The 14,501-nt window shown below is 39.6% G+C and overlaps 1 protein-coding gene across 1 annotated transcript; it reads left to right on the top strand.

Moving 5' to 3' along the window:
• The first annotated feature begins 3,164 nt into the window (after positions 1-3,164).
• On the top strand, positions 3,165-11,785 carry LOC127668498 (STAM-binding protein-like). Its single transcript, XM_052162136.1, has 6 exons — positions 3,165-3,189; positions 4,394-4,518; positions 5,281-5,418; positions 9,496-9,608; positions 10,634-10,733; positions 11,777-11,785. Exons 1-6 carry the CDS (start codon positions 3,165-3,167, stop codon positions 11,783-11,785), a joined length of 510 nt encoding a protein of 169 aa, XP_052018096.1.
• The last annotated feature ends 2,716 nt before the right edge of the window (positions 11,786-14,501 follow it).

Raw genomic sequence — 14,501 nt, 5'->3', positions numbered from 1 at the left:
TTCTGGTCCTGATTTCAATAAATAACCTATTTGTAAGCGGGCTTCTTAAGTTGAACATTCCCTCAGAGCTCCTTTGCAATATGTTTTTCAATGGGAACAGGCATCCCAAATCTACCATTTTACTAGCATAATAGGAAATCCCAAGGTGGGATTATTCACTAAATGTATGAAACTGAATTGACATAAGGGGTGTTCTATTCACTCTAATTTCTTCAGGGAGAGAGGTTTGTGAATCTGACACAGATATACACACACAATTGTGTGTGTGTATATGTGTGTATGTGTGTATGTGTGTGTGTATGTGTGTGTGTGTGTGTGTGTGTGTGTGTGCCTGTGGGCAAAGGCATGAATGTGCTAGAGAGCTGAAATACCAGCATGCCAGACAAAGTGTTTTGATGTTTCCTGTCTTTTCTTTTTTGTCTTAGAACATCGCCAGGCATGATAATGCCACTCTTCTTCCCCAAGAGCGGTTCCAACTGTTAAGTGCTCTTGGGCAGAACATTGAAATAAACAAGAATGTTTCATTGGCATTTTATATGAGCCTGAGCAAAAACTTCTATAAAATGGCAGCTGACCTTGATCAATGTGGACAAAAGGAAGCAGCCTTTGTGCTCTACCACAAGTACCTCACGTGAGAACCTGCAGTTTCTCCTCCTTCTCTGGAACTCGTTTTTTTGCTCACTCTGCTGTTTTATTCAGGGTTTTCTTCTTTGTTGACAGCTATAGAACTTGAGGATGTGATCTTTTCATCAGATTTCTGGAACTGCCCACACAGACTTTTTCTTGTGATTCAAAGATATGAGGAACAAAGGTGGTGGTGTTATAAATAAGGAAATATAATGGCACACAAGGTCCAGCTCATAGTGGAAGAAAAGAGGGCTGAAAATCAGTGTGTATCTGAACTGAGAGCTATTTTTGATTTTCAAATCTCCCCTGATGTAAACAGATTTGTCTCTGATGGGTGGCCATGCTTATTGAGTTCTATAGGAGAGAGGTAGGCATTCTTGTAGCTTCATAGTCACCAGAGGATTGTTGACTACCTAGCTTCAGTGTAGTTAACCATCCGTATGGATTTCTCCAAACTATTCATTGTATTGCATAAGAAGAGTGAAAAATAGATTGTAAAGCTGTCACCATGAAATAGTTCTTACAGCCTCAGTGACAAGGGTGCTTTGACTTTAGTAAGGGGAAGATGGAAAAGTCTCACCAATCCTAGTTGGCCTTAAATTTTGTTAAACAGAATATAAGGAGATATAGTGTATATATATATATATATATATATATATATATATATATATATATATATATATATATAGTATAGGGAGGGGTTTTCTGAACATGATTTCATTGATCTTCAGAAGACTGAATGTTTAGTAGGTACATCAATTACTGTTCCACAACTAGAGAGCTTAGATTTACAGATGAGTTGAGGTACCACAGTTTGCATTCCCTTTGTTGTACAAATACTACAACAGGGTTTCTCTTGGTTTTCCACTGGTGGTTTCCCGTAAAATGAAGGCATTCTCTTGAGATCATAAAAAATCTACTCTCATTTCTTCCCTTCTCCAATAACAAATCTCTCTTACCAAAAAGTCACAAGTTCTCCCATACATCAGCTTCCCAGACTGAGTTTCTGGTCATATCCTCTTCTCAAGAAGAGTTTTTGACAAGGCAGTGAATCTTGAATCTTGGACAGACATAAGGGTTGAAGCAGTTTCCTAGCATCTTTCAGTGCATCATGAGACTAGGTACCCAGGGAACATCACCACCTAGAACTGAGCACCCTCAGTATCTCCTCTCATTACCTAGTGATGTCTGAGGTAAGGTGGTACACTCCCAGGAAGCAATAAACAAAAGTGCTATGTCAGCAAAGATTAATATTGGGAATGAAAGACTCAGACCACTGTGTTTATTTCCTAGTATGAAGTCCAGGAGTACAACCTGTTTCCTCAAGGATTGTGGGTCTATCTGGTGCCTCCTGGGTGTTGAAATGACCAACTGGCACTGTATCACTTTAACTATGCTTATTGACAACTAATGTTTGCTGAATGTGCCAGTATCATGGAAGAATTTTGATAGTTTTTCTCCAGTCTAAGTCATGGAAATTGATGTGGGATCTCAGGGTGTGCCTTATTAAATACCAGTAAATTCTAAAGCAGTGACTACAGAGTCCAAGATTCCTTAGGGACTCATTTAGACATTTTAATTTCTCTGCACAGTTTAGTCTCTCTGCTCTATTCCTTTAGACTCTATGTGGAAAAGCTCCCGGCAGATAAAAAGTACAAAGAGATTCTGAAGATTTATAAAAAATCAAATATCCTCAAGGTAGGTTTTCATTCTCAATGTGGCTGACCAAAAATCTCCAAAGCAGAACACAGCTGCTCACCAAAAAGACACAGATGATGACACTAGAAGGAAGGGGGGGGGAATGCTGTTTCAGGAATTCTGTATAGAGGGGATGGCTGGGAATTGCGTTCAAGACATGCACGAGATACTGCTGCCCCTGCCATCTTCTTTTCTTTCTCTCTTTTCTGACATTAGCACTGTTCTAATTATACATTTTGGTTTTGTATTGCAGACAACAAAACAGATTTTTGTAAGGGCTGAGGAGCTGAAGAGAGACCTGATTAATGAATACACTGAAGAACATCTTGTTTACTTGACAGAAAAGGTCAGTGTGAGGAGAAGCATGGATATAGGAGGACTGTGAGACATCTACACAGTCTGATCCCAGGACTGTCTTGTGCAGTGTCTTTGAAGTGTGAGTCAATGAAAGGGCTCCCTCTGTAATCCAATCAACACACATGAACATGCACACACACACACATACACACACACACACAATGTCATGGCATACTAAGAAGACTGAGACCTAACTTTATTAAAAACAGGAAAAGAGTAAGGTAGAAGAATGGATTTTCCAAAACACCAGGGATACAGGCCCTAGGCTCAAATGTCAGACTTTAACGGAACTACACTTTGCTCATATCTGGGCTGAAAAGACGTTTCTTCCAAAATTTGAAGTAGTAGCCTAAATTTTTTTCCTTTCCTACAGAAGAAGAAGGAAGAAGAAGAACTGTCCAAGAAGGCATCATTCTTGGAAGAAAAAAGGAAGACCAGAACACGAATTTCAAAATGGGCTTCCTTTCCTTTTCTAAAACGGTATGGTTCTCAAGAAAAATAAGCAAGGTGGGAGGGGGGCGCTGGAGCAAAAATTTCATCAAAGGAAGCTCAGCCTTATTCAGTAACAACTGGAACTTTCAGCCCAACAGTGGTGCCTTCAGCAAAGGAAGCCTGTGATGAAGCAGCTCAAACAACATCACCAGCTGCCAAGGAGGCTGCAGAAACTGGCACCTTAGAATGTCCAGGTGAGTCATCATCGTTTTCTTACTTGGACAAGCCTTGTGTAGAAGTTGTTCAAATTGCATCTGGGTCAGGAAAACAGGAGTGAGACTGAAGCTCACCAGTAAGGTAAGGCAGAGGTGCTGGACAGGTGCCTCAAGTCTGGAACACTGGGCCCCACACGGAATCCTGAATCTCCTGCCATGTGCTCAGTCTTCTGCTTCCATGGATCTGCTGGCTATGCTGTGGTAACAGAACCTCATGAGATGAGTGCTGCTTTTATCTGTCTTGACAACCTGACTGTCTTGTCAGCATGTGGAGACAGAGCAATATTTCCATATGTATCTGTCAGATGTTGTTAAAAAATTTCTGAGCTTTCCCTCCAGTTCAGAGACCACATGGGTCTCCCTCGTCCTTAAACATTGCAAGATTGTGGACAGATTGTGGTAGTCTGACCCTGAGATAAGAAACTGTGTATATATTTGTGCTCTCTGCATCCTCTTATTACCTGAAGGACTTATTCACAGCCTCACAGATCTAGCATAAATGCTCCATATGATTGAGCATAACCACAGCTGGCTTCTTCAAGATGGATTCTATAGAATAAGTGTAGTTTGACTCAATGCATGCCAGGATGTCACAGATTGTAAGTCATTTGTGTGAGTCAAGGTCTAAGGCAACATTCAGGTGGACACAGGAAAATACAAGTCTAGACTTCAGAGCCTAAATGCCAAAAAATCTGGAGATATGAATGAAGAACCAAGGAGATGACTTTGTCCAATGAAGACTTTCACAGAGAAATTTTATATCAGCTCAGAGTCACATCCAAAAATATTGCTCCATCCACTTAAGCAGACAGTAAAGCCCATGGCCCCTTCTCCCAGACACCAGTAACCAGAGCTTGGAGTAAAACTCCCTGCCTATCATGAGGAGGGGGATGAAGAAAAGAATCTCAATGACTTTGCATTACTTTCCTAGGGTGATAGGCTTGAGTTCTCCTCAGGGATACCAGGCCCTGTCTCCTCATACTTTTCTCTCTTTTCCATTACAGTTGAGAAGGGCAGAGGCCTGCGCCAGGTGGTCCTCCCTCATGATTTGTGCGATAAATTCCTCACTGCAGCAGGAATGAACACCAAGAAAAAAATAGAGACATGTGGTGTTCTATGTGGAGCCCTGGTAAAGATATAAACACTTCTGATTTGAGGCTGTTGTTTTCCCCTTGACTTTACATGACTCTCAGGGAACATATCTAGGGTCTCTATCCATACACATCACCTTCCAGGAGGAACTATGGGTGACAAGGCTGGCCATCTTGTATTGGATGACTTTGTATTTGGTTGCTTTAGAGAGTCTTTTGAAATGAACAACGTGGTTCAATGCTATAGATAGAAATGTTCATTCTAGATGGGGGCTAGTGCCAGAAATTCCAGGCACTGGCAAACTGAGGCTGGAATCTTCTTGCAAGTTCAAATGAGCCTCAGCGTCAGAGTTCTATATTACCTACAGGTAAAAGAATGCAGACAGAAAGCAGAAATGCAGGTAGCCAGGCATAAGTCCCGGAAACAGACAAGTTGCCTAGTTGTAACCAGAAATCAATGGCTTTTAGGTCCTGGTCTGAGTATCTACTCTGGTAAGCTTTTGAGCACTAGTTTCCTAGGCATCTCTGGACTCCTGAGCAATCCTACTGCCTGCTACTGGAAAGACTCTAAGCCCAGGAGGTGTCAAGCTGGACATCTACATTTCTACTCAACATCTGTTCCTTTTTAACTGTATCTCAGCAAAGCACAAGAGTAGCCAAGAATTTGAAACCACAAAGGGAGAAAGAAAAATGAGATTAAAAATGAGATTCATGCACTTTCTGGTCTGGGGCCTGTTGTGTGTGAGAGAGAATGGGTCTGAGACCTCCAAGAGTTGTAACAAGTTGTTTTCTCCTGGCAGGTTGGGGAGGAGTATCACATCAGCCATATCCTCATTCCTGTCCAGGAAGGAGGCCCAGATTATTGCTGTGCAAAGCATGAGGAGGATCTCTTCTTTATTCAAGAAGGACTGGGACTTATTACATTAGGATGGATACATGTAAGCAAAAGGACCTCTGGGAATGAGGGTTCCTTTTCTGTTTCTTCGAAACAGCCTACCTAAAACTTGCTGTACACAGAGTCAATTCATTCCAGATCATCGGCTCTTAGCATATATAATCAATAGTGTGCAGTTCAAATCAAAGGAGCATTTCCTGGCACTTTTACAGTTCTTTGTATTTTATGTTTACTAGGAGTAATTGTTCAAACTTTCAAATTCATGTTAATCTGCGTGGAGAATGGTAGCTTACCAGGATATATGAGAAAATGTATATAGACCATATACCTAAAAGGTGTAGAAATGAAACTTAAGTAAGCCAAGAGTGTCTGTTCTAATGATTGTAGTTTTTATTTATGAAGAAGTACTTCCTTTGTGTACACTGAAATGATCTTACATGCAAGATTTTGAAGTGTTTGAACATGTTTGGACTTGTTTGGACTTTCAAGAAAACACATTTACTTGCCAAGAGAGTCCCTTGGATGATTCTGTTATTTTCAAAGACTGAAGTTCACAAAACTATTGAATTTATTCTAACAACGAATATAAGCCCCAAGAAGGAGCATTACTTGTGTTTTTTGTGAGATCAAAAACTTCTAGTCAGACCTTGGGAAGTGCTGATGCTCTTCATTCCAATTGTATAAATTCTTCCTGCTGTGCCAAATTCAACAATATATTATGGCCAACTGATATTGGCCTTTTGTGGCTTGGGACTCAAAAAGGAAATCACACATAAAATGAGCACCATGTCACATGAGACAAAGTGCACAATATACTTCAGGTGAGAAATATAGGACAGTGAGGGTTGCAGAGGAAGAGCTGTCACATGTAAAGTGACATGATGACTTGGGAGGAGGAGCCCAAAATATTTATGGGAGAGGGGATAGCATTGGAGAGAGATACACTGAGATCCTATATCAGTGAGCATTTCTGTTGGCTAGGATTTGCGGTTTGTTTTGGAAATGGATGCCTTATCTTCACATATATAACCAAAGAGAACCCTGGCATACCTTGTCTAGGATGGGATGTAAAAATAGAGAGTGATTTGGAGTAAAGAGAAAACTCTGGACTATTCTGAGCAAAAGAATGATGTAACCAACGCCATACTCCAGAAGTTAAAATTAAGGAGTTGAAGGGCTCCTTGGAAAGGGAATGTCAGGTGTGCTTTGGGAGCTTATACCATGGAATGAGGATAAGAAGGTGATAGTCTTGTTTGTGTGTGTAGGAGAGATCAGGGTAATTCAGATACCCAGGCAATAGGGGTAGAGGCTGAGGAGTCAGACTGGGCAGGATTTCAATTGGGCTCATGGAGTTAGAAGTGCTCCTCTCATAAACATGAATAGGGTTGCAGAAGAGGACAGATCTTGACAGCAGGGTTCAGTTATACTGTTTGGAATTGAAGGCACATGTTAGATATTCCAACTGCATCAACATTGGGAGGATGTTGTGAGAAGCCTAGAGAGGGACCTGAGCCACGTGCAGGTGGCTCATGAACCTGGTAAATAGGGAGAACTGGCTGCAAGAGAAACAATTCCCTGGCAGATTAGGTGAATGTCTAATGAGGAAAGCAGTGTGTATAGGGATGAAGAAGAAACAAGGGTGAAGGAGAACTGGATAGGATGTTCTCAGAAGCCGCATAACAGGGATGCAGGAAGAATGACTTCAGGATTTGACCTGCTGGAATTCTGAGGATATTGACTTAATGCTTTCTAAGTCATGGTGGACAGAGATTGCAATGTTCAATAATGTCATAAAATCTGGGTGTACTGTCACACTCCTGGACTCCCAGCATTCGGGACAATAAGACTTGTAGGTAGGGAATTTGGTGCCAACTTGAGTGAACTGTAATATTGTGCCTCAAAACAAGAAGTCACTTGATTAGGAATTGGTCAATGTGGAGTCTGTCATAACGGTCATACTGAAGCAGGCATCTAGGACCTAGAATCTAGGGCAATTTGAAGTGAGAAGGCTGCTCTTAGGAAATGGGTTAGCAGATTACTGACATGTAGGACCTGAGAGATGGTTTGGACATGGTATCTTCTTGTTTGTTGTTTTCTTCAATTTTTCTTTGATTTCACTTTAGTTGTCAAAGGCTTGATGTTTTAAATTATAGCATAGCTGTGAGTATACATATGTAAAAAGAGTTGGGGTTGCAAATTGGTACAACCACTCTGGAAATCAGTTGGGCAGTTCCTCAGAAAACTGGGCACATCACTTCCGAAAGATTCTGCTATACCCTCTCCTGGGCATATACCCAGAGGATTCCCTACCATGTAATAAGGATACAAGCTCCACTATATTCATAGCAGCCCTATTTATAATAGCCAGAAACTGGAAAGAACCCAGGTATTCCTCAGCAGAAGAATGGATGCAAAAAATGTGGTATATACACAATGGAGTACTATTCAGCCATTAGAAACAATGAATTCATGAAATTCTTAGGCAAATGGATGGAGCTGGAGAACATCATACACTAAGTGAAGTAAGCCAGTCTCAAAAGATCAATCATGGTATTCACTCACTAAGAAGTGGATATTAAGCTAGAAAACTGGAATACCCAAAACCATAATCCACATGAAATGAGGTACAAAAAGAACGGAGGAGTGGCCCCTGGTTCTGGAAAGACTCAATGTAGCAGTATAGGGCAAAACCAGAGCAGGGAAGTGGGAAGGGGAGGGTGGGAGAACAGGGGGAGTGAAAGGGGCTTATGGGACTTCTGGGGAGTGGGGGTCCAGAAAAGGGAAAATCATTTGAAATGTAAATAAAAATATATTGAATAAAAAAAGGAAAAAATAAGTTACAGCTTAGTTGTGAGTGTACATACATAAATAGAGTTGTTAAATGGCTCAAGGTGGAAGCATCTATATGCATAGACAACTTAGAAATGAAAATCTGCAAAAAGCCTGCTCCAAATTTCTCATTTCCTTCCTCTGAAATTGAAACATCTCTTGATCTCACCATGTCTTCCTCCATTTTATATATGAACCTCCTCAATTCTAGTAGTACTTCGCCTTCATTGGGCAGAAATGTAACTTTTTTAACTAGGTTGCAACCATTACTCTCTGTAAGATTGCTATCTGTAAGTGGGGACTCATGCATGTATTTGTCCGATGGGTAGTTACATCTGGTGACCCAGTGAGAATGGAAGGGAAGTAAAGGAAAGAGTATGATCGTGTGAGTAGTACAGTACCACATCAGAAGGAGTGTAGTAGCTCCTCTTCACATAGGGAGAAATCCCATGGGTCTCAGAGGAAGGATTCAATGTCAACAGCTGCATTCCCAGAGAGATTGTTGAAGTAGTCATCAGAAAAAAATGATGAATTAATCAATGTGCTGTTGGCAGGAAGGACGCAGAGATGGGTTAAACATGAAGGACAAAACTTGAAATAGTTACTGTCTAGACATCAGGTTTATGTAGGCATGGATGATCAAAAGGAAGTGACACTATTAGAGGATGTGGCCTTGTTGGAGTAGGAGTCTCATTCTTGGAGGAAGTGTGTCACTTTGGGCATGAACTCTGAAACCCTTCTTCCTTCCTGTGAGATTTTATGTTCCTGTTTGCTTTTCAAACAAGATGTAGAACTCTCTGCTCATCTGGCACCATGTTTGCCAGGATGATGCCATGCTATCTGCTATGATGATAATGGACTGAAGTTCTGGACCTGTAAGGGAGCCCTGATTAAATAGTGTTCTATATAAGTCTTGCATTGGTCATGGTGCCCATTCACAAAATTGAAAACAAAGAGACAGTAAATGAGAAAACTTTTTTTTAGTTTATGATGTTTCATTATGCATGCTAAGCAGGCACTTGGCCATGCCCATAGCGCCTTTACTGTATTTTTCATTAGATATATTACTTATTTACATTTCAAATAATTTTCTCTTTCCTCAGTTTATTTTGAATTTTATAATTTGCAGGACAAGGCGGATGGTTCAATTTTCCTTTTCCACATGACAGATGTGGGTTTGCATGGAGAGATTTTGGAAATCACAGGAGAGAACAGATTGTTCCCTTCCCTGGTGGATCAAGCATAGCTGACTGGGCTAACTTACAATTCTTGACTTCTTTTGTCTTCTCAGACCCATCCAACCCAGACAGCCTTTTTGTCAAGTGTAGATGTACACACACATTTTGCATATCAAACGATGCTCCCTGAATCCATAGCTGTGGTGTGTGCTCCCAAGTATAAACAGTAAGTATGTGAGATTCAAGTCTGGAATTTAGAATTACAAAATTGTCAATGGCTCCAAACTATTTAAAAATTGTCTATGTACAGAATGTCTTAATTGATTGCTATGAAAGCCTTCCTTTAAGGTGCATATTCTAATGATCACCAGCCACTCTTAAAAGATAAGATGACACCACTGCTGGTTTTCTAAGACAACCTCTCAAGTAATTTACTCAAGAGGCAGAGATTGAAGAAATTTTCAGAGTTTTATTTCTTTTATTTCCCAATTCTGTGTTATTCTGAATTCTTCAGGAGAGGTAGTATTAGGCAAGCAATGAGTCTTCCTGCTTTCTTTTATAATATTTTTGTACACTTGATGTGCTACAGGAATAAGATTGCTCTGGTTTTAGAATTTTGTCCCTTCTCCCTCAAATTTATTGGTTTAAACAGACCTAACTCATTGCTACATTGTTCTTCTACATATTTCTATTGTTGACTTCCTCTGCCCACTTAGATTATCGTGCAAGAAAGGGATCCAGAGAGAGAGAGAGACAGAGATGCTTATATATGACAAAAGGAAGGAAAGTGAATAAATGAATGAATGAATGAATGAATGAATGAATGAATGAATGAATAAGAAAGTATAGATGGAAGATCAGGGGGAAAGACATCAAAGAAAAAAAGAAAGGAGAAACAATAAGAAACTAGTGGATAATTAAAACTAGGACATGGATGTCAAGGTCTAGGAGGAGGACAGCGTGGACCATAATCAATTACAATAGGCAGACATACTCCGCAGTTTCTAAAATAGAAGGGAAACACTGTGCAAAGAAGATGAGAAGAGAGATAGGAGGTTTTGAGAGAGATGAGACGGTAAAAGAGAAAGAGGGAGAGACATCTATGAAAAAAGACATCTAAGAAAAAAAGAGAAATGAGTAAAAGAAAACAAACAAAAGAAAATGGTAGAGAGAAAGGTAGAAAAGAGAGACAGAGGAAACTAGGACTTGGAGGCAAATGTGTGCAACTGTGTCTGCCTTTTCTCATTTCAGAATTGGAATTTTCACACTGACACCTACTGGACTACAAGAAATATCCGATTGTCCACGGAGAGGGTTTCACGCCCACAGACAGGACACAGCTCTCTTCTGTGTATGTATCTTTGTACAAGTAATCAAGGGCGTGTTTTCAGCAGGACACAGTGCTGATTGGGTTCATCATTTTTTCCTTACCCTCCTGGCAGTTCATCTTCACCACCCTCTTCTTAACAATTCACAATAACCAAATATCTAGGATTCAGGTATCAGTGGATAGAAGTTTTCTCATATTTGAAATCTAGTCATTGACTGTCTCTGAGATGCTAGTCCTTTCTGTCACTCAAACCTGATATCTGGGGTAACTAATAACATCAAGATAAGATTAAGGAAGCAAAACTTGAATGTACTTCAGGGTCAGAGTGTGAGAGCAGCATGCTTGAGGCTCTGAATTCTATCCCCAGTAACATGAGGAAAAGAACAAAGTATTAAATCCATTAGCTTATTTAATGCTTTATCAATGTCATTAACTAACTCGCAGTCAGTGATCTGAATGCAAATGAAAAATATGCAAGATAGGTTAATTATGCAAATTTTGACCAGTAATTTTGTCTGGAAGAGTATGGTTCTAACTCTCTAGGGAGGTAGTTTCTTCTCCCATTTTATTTTCTCTGGTCACACACTTAGTTTGATCAGATCTTTGTGTGTCAGATCAGCCCCAGATAGCAAGATTCTTTCACTTTATTGCATATCAGCCAGGGCTCTTCCACTGAGTTTAGATTCAAAGGAAATGTAGCAACATAGTGAAAGGACCAGAACCTGTCCCATAAAATATATAAGAACCAGAAATTCAGTCACAGAGATCCAAAGTAATCTAAGATCCTATATCAGACTGATAATTCCAAGAGTCAGTCTGTCTTTCTGTCTCTGTCTCTCTGTGTATGTGTGCTTTATATGTGTCATAATACATGTGTATGTATATATGTATATATATATATATAACATTATACTTTTGATTATAACAAACAATTAAGACCTAATAAAATTTAAGATTTTTTTTGTAAAACATGTATATTTCTATGTTTCTTTCTGTACCATCATTGTGTAGACTTGTGAAAGCAGATACCATTTTGAGTTTAAGCCTGTTATCTGTGGGTTCAGTACCTGTAGTGCTGAGAAGAGTTTGTCAGATGCCCTAGATCTGGAGTCAGGTGATTGTGCAGTGCCTGCTTCTGTATAAGATCAGTGGATTCTGTTACACATTTTATCATCTCCCTTGTTCCCAGTTGAGTACTCTCATGGATCAAAAGCAGAGAACATTTTTCAGTCAGGTGGGAGGAAGAAGATCTGAACAGATGTATTCTAAACTACATAGCTCTGTCTTGTAATATAACAATGTTAAGTATTGCAAAGTTGAAAGAGATTGCATGATTATAAAAAAAAAGATGCCTAGAAATCTAATGCCAAGGTTCCAAGTTGTAACAACACTTTCTATTTCTGGCCAATGTAAAGCATACCGACAAAGCCAGCAGCAGGACAGCTATAGCAGGTGAATCATGAGTTTAAAGCTATCTGACACTATGTAGCCAAACTGAGTCAGACTGATTACTCTTTATGTTTTTGTATGCTATATTTAAGCATCCCTCAAAGACTATTAGATAACTTTTATCATCTGATTTATACAATGACTCCAATAATACACTGGACTTACTGATCCTTTTAATAAGGCAATATTTTGCAAGTGACTCTGGAAAATATGTGCCAAGATATATGGTGACACACTGACTCTGATCATGAGGAGAACTAGGGAGGAGTACTGGGTCCCAGCCCCTTTCCCATAGCTGCCACCAACAAGATAATCTCACCTCTAAAATGAGAATTATTGCTCTACAGTTAGCTTTTTACATTAGAGGATTGGGACAGGGCTATGCAGTGAGATTGCTTGTGTTTTAAACTTTAGACCCTCTATTCAGTTCCCAGCATTTCCACTTCTGGAATCTGCCAAAGTGTTCCTTTCCTATAATACAGCACTGGAGAGCAGGTGTCAGGAGTTTAACACCAAGATTCTTCTGTGCTCTCTAGGATATATGGTGTAGACTAGATCACATGAGACTTTCCTTTGCTATAATATAAAAAGTATAAGTTGTTTCAAAATTGGAGCTTACCATGACTTATCCACATTTCCTTTTCTCCAATTGCAGGACTGCAGTCATGTCACCACCCGGAACATCATGGTGACTGTCACAGATTTGAGATGAGTCAAATCCCAAACACCTTCAGTTGTGAGTGTGTATGTGTGTGTGTGTGTGTGTGTATGTGTGTGTGTACGTGTGTGTATGCATGAGGACTTGTGCACATGTATGTCTCTCTCCCTCTGAGTGTTTTATACATATGAATGTGTTATATGCATGTATGTAGGATGGTATACATATCTGTTATGTTCAATGTGTTATACATGTTGCTTCTATCTCTTGAATGTTTAATCTACATCATGTATGTGTACCAGTCTGGATGCTTATACTTGGTGGCCAAAAGAAAACCTATCTTTTCTATATGAGGTTTATTAAAGTTAGGATAGTGTATTAGGAGTTCATAACAATTAGAAATTGATTTTGTTATAAAACATATTTATTAAGAGGTTAAGACAATATTTTTGGCCATGAACCATGAGCATACATTGTATATAAGGATTCAGTACACCCAAAACTGGTCTGCATCATCTGTCACAGGGTAGATGTGGGACAGATTATAATTCCAAGACTCACTAACCAACTGCAGAAGGGAATCACCTCAAAGGTCCCAGACATCAGCCTACATTTTTCATCTACTCAGAATGTTGCTCTGAGAGAAATGGATTAATGAAGACTAAAGAGAATTTTCTGACTCAATAGAAACTTCGTTGCTTTTGGATTGACTTTAATCTGACATGAGTCGACCACCGGTATTCAGTTTCTAGTACAAACGGCATGATATGATGTCTATATTACTATATATGACTATGATGAGTATATTACTATATGTCTAGATTACTATATTACTATAGTATATGATGACTATATTACTATATGTCTAGATTACTATATTACTATAGTAATCTACATGAGATTACTATAGTCGGTACTGCAACATCATGGAAAACTGAAAAAGATGTATTTTCCAGAAAATATCCTAGGGATGTGTGTTTCTGCTAGGCTCCCTGAAGAACCTTTGAGGATGCGGTTTCAGGCTTATACCATTAAAGTGCTGACTTTGTTCTGTGATGTTCACTTCATATTGAATCTTCAGTTCATCACAGATGTGAAAAGAACTTTGGTAACAAAGTGACCACCTCTCAAACCCTGGAAGACAAGAGAAGATGACTACAGCCCTGTGCAATTTATCACATTTATAGAACATAAATAAGATGAGGAAGACTTTCTCCACTCCTCATACACCATGTCACCTGCTCCAGTTTGTCCAGTCCTACAACCAAGTTGTCCTGATGGATATACTACTGATTCAACAATCTTGCCACAAAACACAAGACAATACACCAGGGAAATCTGTCTGGCCTACACAGAGTAATGTGCTTGCCTGAACATGGTTCCTACAGCATGTGATTTCCCTGAATGCTTAATGACCTAATCAATGAGACTAGTACTTGCATCCACCTCACACAAAGATACTGTCCTCAACAAGAGATGGCAGGACAAACTCGCTGCTGGTGGCATGCTGGCAGAAAGAAGCTCACTATGACCTGTGGGTGGTCAACTATCCTATTCAATGCTTCTGACTTTGGCCCTGTTCAGAAGTGAAGCTAATCACAACACATTGATTTTTCCCTCAAATTGCACAGAATCCAATTTAAAAAGAGAAATCTCTTCAACTATCATGTCTCCTTTAAATG

The sequence above is a fragment of the Apodemus sylvaticus genome, chromosome 18 (assembly GCF_947179515.1).
Source record: "Apodemus sylvaticus chromosome 18, mApoSyl1.1, whole genome shotgun sequence".
Taxonomy (NCBI): Eukaryota; Metazoa; Chordata; class Mammalia; order Rodentia; family Muridae; genus Apodemus; species Apodemus sylvaticus.
The sequence above is the reverse complement of the archived record's forward strand: the minus strand, read 5'-3'. Positions and strand labels throughout refer to the sequence as shown.

What these genes read in the sequence shown, in the direction of transcription:
- LOC127668498 (XM_052162136.1), top strand. Translation starts at nt 3,165, where the DNA reads ATGGTTCTCAAGAAAAATAAGCAAG. An exon ending in GTGTTCTATGTGGAGCCCTG is followed by an intron (nt 4,519 to 5,280) that starts GTAAAGATATAA and finishes TTCTCCTGGCAG; the next exon opens with GTTGGGGAGGAGTATCACAT. An exon ending in TTACATTAGGATGGATACAT is followed by an intron (nt 5,419 to 9,495) that starts GTAAGCAAAAGG and finishes TTGTCTTCTCAG; the next exon opens with ACCCATCCAACCCAGACAGC.